Source organism: Temnothorax longispinosus, chromosome 1 (genome assembly GCF_030848805.1).
Source record: "Temnothorax longispinosus isolate EJ_2023e chromosome 1, Tlon_JGU_v1, whole genome shotgun sequence".
NCBI lineage: Eukaryota > Metazoa > Arthropoda > Insecta > Hymenoptera > Formicidae > Temnothorax > Temnothorax longispinosus.
Genome location: NC_092358.1, coordinates 27,534,490 through 27,541,489, shown reverse-complemented (window position 1 = coordinate 27,541,489; position 7,000 = coordinate 27,534,490). Strand labels below are relative to the sequence as shown.

Genomic DNA, 7,000 nt, shown 5'->3' with positions numbered 1-7,000 from the left:
ATGTGGAAGGAATGCAGCTTTCATTTGTATTCGGATGTTACTTGGGTGTGGTAAATATAGTTACATTATTCGTGTTTTATTCTCGTGTGCTCAACGACGAATTACAAATACAAAATCACTGATATTATCAATACAAGATATATTGCATATATTTACATACATATGATCGCATACTATATTACCGATATTTGCATTTTCGATGCTGATTTGTATACGTTAGTAAACGGAGTTGTGAGAAATAGCATATTGCATTATTATTTTATATATTGCAATTGTATGTATATACGCGAATTACATTAAAATATTCACTGTTGAGGACTAGTTGAACTTCAGCCAAATATAATGCTCCCGCTATAGGTCATCGACAGATACAATATTTCCGTTAGAAATATAAAACTTTCTCGCATCGATGAACCTCGTTTTGTGCGGGTACCCACTGGGTGAATGATCTTGTTTTCCAAACCATTTTACGGTGCTATCGTCAATATATCTCCTAAACTTTGTTTAGAAAGAAAAAAAAATTGGAGGGAGAGAAACTATAAATTTTCAAGTTATTCAATCCGATTGAAGATTAAAGAAAGAATATGTTTATTTTTCTATTTTGCGCAAAGATTTCTTTGAATCAAAATCGTGCTTTCAAACATCGTTCTTAACGCTTTATTTTTCAATTGTAAATAACGTTATGTAATGACTAAAGTAAAAAGAGTAAAAATATCAAATAAAAGCAAACGATCGTACGTATATTTAGCGGCTGCATAAACAATAATAAATCGGTTTCATCTCGAAAGCGGTGCGTCACGATTTCGCACGAGGGTGTGCGAAATTCGAAGCGACGCTGATTATATATCGATTGCGGTTGCGGGTTGCGGTGTGTATTATTTATCACGTCATAATATCATCCGCGTGTAATATCCATGTTCATTTCGTACGCGCCATTTAATCCGACAAAAATACCGCGCGCAATTACAAAAGACGCTTATACATTTTTGAAAATAGTGAAAAAAGTTGCGCTTACTCCTAATTGGAGTCAAATTAAAGCTTGCTGATTGGGTTAGATTCAAATGACCGATGATTCATCGATTTGGCTAACAAAGACGTTTCTCTCGGCTCTATTACTCATTCGAGAATCTCCTTTTCAGAAACCGGAATTGAGAGGGAGAAAGGGTCCCGGAGGAGCCGAATTTTTCGGAGGTCCTGGCCGCGGCGACGGACGCCGTCGCGCGTCGGCTCCGATTCAAACATATTTAATTGATGCGTCGACCGCACGCGCGCCCGACGCCGCCCGGCGGGAGGGGGGAGCGCGGCGCCGCCGGCCCGGCCGGCGGAAGAGCGGCCGGGGAGGGGGGAGACTTGCGGACGCGCACCTATGCCGACGCGGAACTCGGAAGAGCGGCGCTCTCTCACTCTCTCGCCTCCCGGTGGCATTCGCCTGCGAGCCGCTGCGCCGCGCGGTCGCCTTTCCGCCACGTCTCAGGCAACGTATTTAACGCCGATCGACGGACACGGCGTGTGTGCCAGCCGGTATTCCGAATATACGCGCGTCTGTCAAGCACTGTTGCAACCCATCCGCGAAAGGGTCGCAGCCGACGCGGTGTCGTCCGCACGCATGAGCCGAGAAGGTCGCACCGCGGTCCTTCCTCTCTCTCGCGCGCGCCGGCGATAAACACCGAGAAAGGAGAGGGCGAGGGTTTTCTCTCTGTTCCTCGTTCCTCTATTCTTCTGAGGGGAAGAAACAATTCGTACATCAGCCGGCGGGCCGAGCGTCGTCGTCGTCGTCGTGCCGTTATCGAGGGAAACCGGCGTGACGCTGGGAGGCGCGGAACGGTATCTGCACTCACGCCTCTGCACGGTGAAATTAGCGCGGAAAGTGCCTGCACGCTCCGTTTCGTCTCCTCGCGAAGACGGAAGAGAAACGGTGGGGGAGAGGAGGACGGGGAAGCGGAACATCTCGCGGCGAGCTCGCGCGGACCGTGCGCTTGAGAAGGACGAGGGACGCGAGGAAAGGAACTTTTGTGCCTCCGTTGTGGATAATCCGGAGTTTCGTCGGTCGTTCGTTTGGCCGTCGCGTCGCGTCGCGGGGGCTCCTTTTTGACCCCGTGGTTTCTCGAGTGACGTCTGGACGACTCTACGCCCCCGGGAGTGTTAATAAGTGTGCTGTGACAGCTGCAGAAACAACCTCCGCGGAGAATGGAGCCGACGAGTATCCTGCTGCTGATCGTCCTTCTGGGAGCCGCCAGCTGTCAGAGTGAGTACTTTTCAATCTTCGTATGTATGTTGTACACACATAATCGCCCCCTTAAGTCTCGGCCTGCCACGTGCCACGGCCGAGGATTATCACGCGACTCCCGGTCCCGGGGTCGCGTCCGACAACACCGGTAATTCACGCGGCGATGGCTCGCATCCTCCCTTTCCCTCCCGCGAATCGGGGGCGATCGATTAAAGCTCGTGTGCTTACACTGCTTACCCCGCGTATTACGCGATGAATGAGATCAACCGTTGCGCGTGTTGGCGTTCAAATTTAACGAGGCGAGGGATGCGTAATTACAAACGCGCGACAATCGTATTACGGGCATTTTTGCGTTATCTTAATAAAGGATTTATTCAAATAATGAAGGATAAATTTATTGAAGGATTTTAATTCATATTTTTTTTTTATATTAAGCCCACTGTAAATGGCCTAAATAGATAACATAAGTTTTTGTTAGAATTCAGGATGATATTTAATTTTATTTATGATTTTATATACAATATACGTGCGATACAAAGAATAATAGAACAATCAAAATACACACATGCGTAAAATATATTAAAATATATTGAAATGCACACGTAATGCGTCAACTAAATGCGTGGACTAAAAAAATTATAAGTAGGAATATGTCAGATTTCTATCCTGAAATCTGACGCAAATTTTAGACAATTTAAAGTGGATTTTTATTAATTCACGTTAAAGAATAATCGTACAGCTAACGAGATCGATATAAATACTGCATTTAGACAACGAGCAGAAAATTGGCCGCGCACGTTACACTATTCACGACTTTGCGATAATAATCGTGAAAGCGCGATTGGAGTAATCCTATTTCTGAATCTGCAAGCGCTATATCTGGCATCTTTTATCTCCTCCAAAACCCCCATGTAATTTACGCTCCGAGAAATATAGTGGCGTAACAATGTTAGTAGCCACGAGAGAGTTAGTAGTCCCCGCGATATGTACCGCCGCCGACATCTCTCCACGGGCTGTTCATCGATCGACCGCTAATTCACGGCAATTATATCGAGGGACGCAGGATGCGTACGGAAGCGCCGGCATCGTAATTTGCGCGGTAATGACACATTTTCGCTCGTGTCGCGGTTCAGTGAGTCTTTTGTGAGGCATCGCGCCCGGGGAGGAGGCAAGGAGGAGGAGGAGGAGGCACCCTCCCGATTTATTCCATCGGCAGATTCTTTCGTTTCGAGATATGAGCGTCTCGGAAGCTAATTCCAACTCGTTGAATAAATTTCTTTAGCACCTTGGCACCGTGATTACCTCGCGTAACTTCATCAACTTTTGTCTGCTTCTTTTTTTATCTCGCGAAGTTGTGATCGATTTGACTTCCGAGAGACTGACATAACGTCCGCTTCTTCCCGCATCGACCAAACACATTTTATAGGTGCTCTCGTGACGACGTCGTCCGCATTCCCGTCGATTATTCTTCTTCTTTCGTGCATTGCAAAATGCGCATTTGCAACCGGCACGATCGAACACGCGATTACAGGCACATCGCGACATTCAATGTCACCGATACACGACTGATTGTCTTAACGTAAGAAGAGCCATTGCGACGGCATGCATCAGCGTTTTATCAGTGGAATCATTTGAACTCGAGCGTGGAAGCGGCATGGCAGTGCCGAGTAAATTTTCTCCTCGCTTTTTCAACCTCGTAACAAATTAAACGTACCTAATTAAGCTGCGTATATTTTCTGCAAGAAATTAAAGTTATAGTTATTGTTTCTTTCATTCGGAAGGAAAGAACTTTTTAATTTAACGGTTATTGCTTTATGAATAACACACGATACTTTGTTTTTTTTTTTTACCAAGAATTAAATCTGTGACATAGAACAATTATTCCTTTTTGCCTGGCCAACGAACGGCGATAGAAATCCAGAGCTTACAGCAGTAAACGTATTTGCTTTAAAAGCCTGTAATTATCTAAACATGAGCTAACGGTACTGCAATTATCGCGCTTTCAACGAGGCAGCTTTACTTAGCGAGTTCTTATTCGTCCCGCGGCCGCGCCGTTTTAAAAGGAGACTAATCGTAAAAGATCAGACATTGGTCGGAGTAGATACGAAGTTACGAATGCAGATTGCAAGTCACGATTGGAATGTCACGGTGTGCACGTGGGTTGCACCTTACGTCGCGTCGGTCGAACGAGCTGTGTCGATTCAAGCCAATCTGTCGGATATTTGGTCGTGTAATATTTCGCAAGAATCTTTCGATTCTTAACGTGTCCTTAATAGATCCATGACAATCAACGTTTCTCTCCACAGGTGTACAACCTGTGGAGAGAAACGATACTAGTTATACACAAGATAAATTTGAAATAGGTAGACAAATTTTGAAGACCGTATCCTAACGTATCTTAAGGATAAGGAATGGTCGTAAACATAAATAAAGGCAGAGAGAAGCTTCTTTCTCACATAAAAGTTTTTACTTTTATATTGTGTACAGTTTACGTAGCACATTTATAAATCTTTTTAAGCATTTGAAAGATAAGAATAACAGTCTTGGTTAACTCTGAAAATTTGTGAATAACTTCGACTCTGTTTTTTTCACGGTAACATCGAAGGTAGTGATTTTCACTGATTTATTTCGTCTCGCGAATTACGTGCACATTTAATTCCAGACATATTTACATAAATCTGATCGTATACTATGGAAAATATATTTTAACGCGAAACGTAAGACAGCTTTACGGTGCGTTTGCAATGGCACAGTTCTATCTTTTTAAAATTTTCGTGACTACTTAAAAGTGTGACACATTTCACGGTTTCGAACAGAAAACGTGCATCGAACCTGTCGGGAAAGTAGACGAGGGAAATGTCATTGTACTTTGCCCCGGGTGTTTAAGAATTAGATTCATGACAAAGTAAGAATTCCAAGGCTTAAACATTATAAAGATTTGCGCGCCACGTTTCCCAGAGCGATCGGTGAAAGAAACTCGCGGGCGATTATACGGGTTTTTAGAGACGAATTTGTATATACTGCGGTATTGTTGGTTGACAATGGTATCCGCGGGATAAAGAGGTATTTTTCCGAGCGAGCAAACCCGCACGTATAAACCTGCAAAAATTTAAAGGGGGCCTTTAAAACGAGCTTCTCAGACTTGTATCTGATGTCTCTCCTTCTTTCTTCCTCTCACGCTGCATTTGAATCTTTGAGGAAACGCCGCACGCCCTTACACCTTCGAAGGTTCAGGTAGAAGGCTCGTTTGACCGCTTTGTAAAATACACAGAAAATCCGACGAGATATGCGGGGAAACTGAGAAAAGAGTGTTTCCCTCGTCGGCGCGCCTTAGTGTCGCTATTATTATTCCGGTATTCCAGTCAAGTGCACTTTCGAGTACCTAAGAAAAAAATAATATTTCTTCTCACGCAATAATATTTTTATGGCAGTATTTTTTACGTATATTGTACGCTGCTGGTCAATTTGGTTTTACAAGTTGTAAAATAAATTTTCGAAGACCCTGATATCTTAAAGTCGCACACGCCTTGTAAGCATTAATTATTAAATAAATGAAAATACATTTTTTATTTACGCTCCATTAATTTTCTATATCGCTTACTATGTTCTTCTTTCATACCGCCAATTAATAGTAATCAGTTCGCAACCAATTTTAAAGATATCGCACTGCGTAAAAATCCATAATCCGTTCTTGAATGAAAAGCGAGAGAAATTAATCTGTATATTGTTCGAGATAAATTACGATTTTTAACGCGTGCTAACTAACCACTCTGCCAAGAATGTAGTTCGCGATGGAAATATAGCTAGCACCGTCTTGTCAATTCTTCATCGGATTAAGTTAACGAGCTGCGATCGCGGCGGTGATTCTCACGCTCGGTAGATAATCTTGATTCATAGAAGACCCTACCTTCGTGATCAATGGCAACCTCCAAGGAAGCCAACTAGTACTCGAGGAGAAATGTACTGTAGAGGCAAACAAATATCTTTAGTATAACATGAAATGTAGTCAATTAATCGTTTTTACGTTACATTTTTACTCGCCATAAATTTTCAGAATCGTCACCTACATAGAAGAAATTTAAATTGATAATGTTCACCTTTATATGTGCGACTTTTGGTAGTTATAATATTAATCAAGAGATAAAATAAATTATTAATACAATAACGGTTCGGAAAAAGATTAAGATATCATGGACGTGATTTTGCCTGCACGGCATATTAATAATTCCGTCGTTCACGAGATTAGTCATGCCTGAAGCTCGTCTTCGCAGAACTCTCAGGTGATTCTGTCTGCGGTAATGTCTTTATATCGGCACTTTAGTGGTCGACGTTTTCTAATTCAAGCTACCTGACCTCATGTCGATCACCATCGACGAGTCTGTAGTTCAAAATTAATGGTTTATTCAAAACTGCTTTTAAACCCCTAAGTTTGAGTCATAAATTAAAAGGTACTTTAAACTGTCAAGTACGCAAGGATTTCAAAATTCGTTCTAGTTATTAAATACATACAAATAAATAACTGTATATAAATATCAAAATAAACTGTGGTAATAAACGAGATTGAAATATTCTTTAAAATGATTCGTATTTTTAACTACGCGTTATAAGAGGTAATAAAATTCAGGTACTATTTTTGTACTCAAACTTATACCGCTTCTCTAGAGAAAGCAACTCCATTTTTTTCCTTCACTGGATGCACAAATCAGCGTGGCATGACAGTAATCTGTAACATTCTTTTCCATGCGTGAGAGAAAGCTCGATAAGAGCCCGTGA

General features: G+C 42.4%; 1 protein-coding gene across 2 annotated transcripts in view; it reads left to right on the top strand.

Annotated features, from left to right (window-relative positions):
- Window positions 1–1,354: 1,354 nt before the first annotated feature.
- The window catches only part of LOC139822485 (uncharacterized), a 60,203-nt gene continuing 54,557 nt past the window's right edge, over window positions 1,355–7,000 (top strand). Inside the window, exon 1 of one of the 2 annotated variants that reach the window (XM_071794237.1) lies at window positions 1,355–2,245. In XM_071794237.1, coding sequence (XP_071650338.1) covers window positions 2,188–2,245 — 58 coding nt within the window. In that variant the 5' untranslated portion in view covers window positions 1,355–2,187. The remainder of the gene's footprint in view (window positions 2,246–7,000) is intronic. The other variant, XM_071794247.1, reaches the window with a different exon arrangement.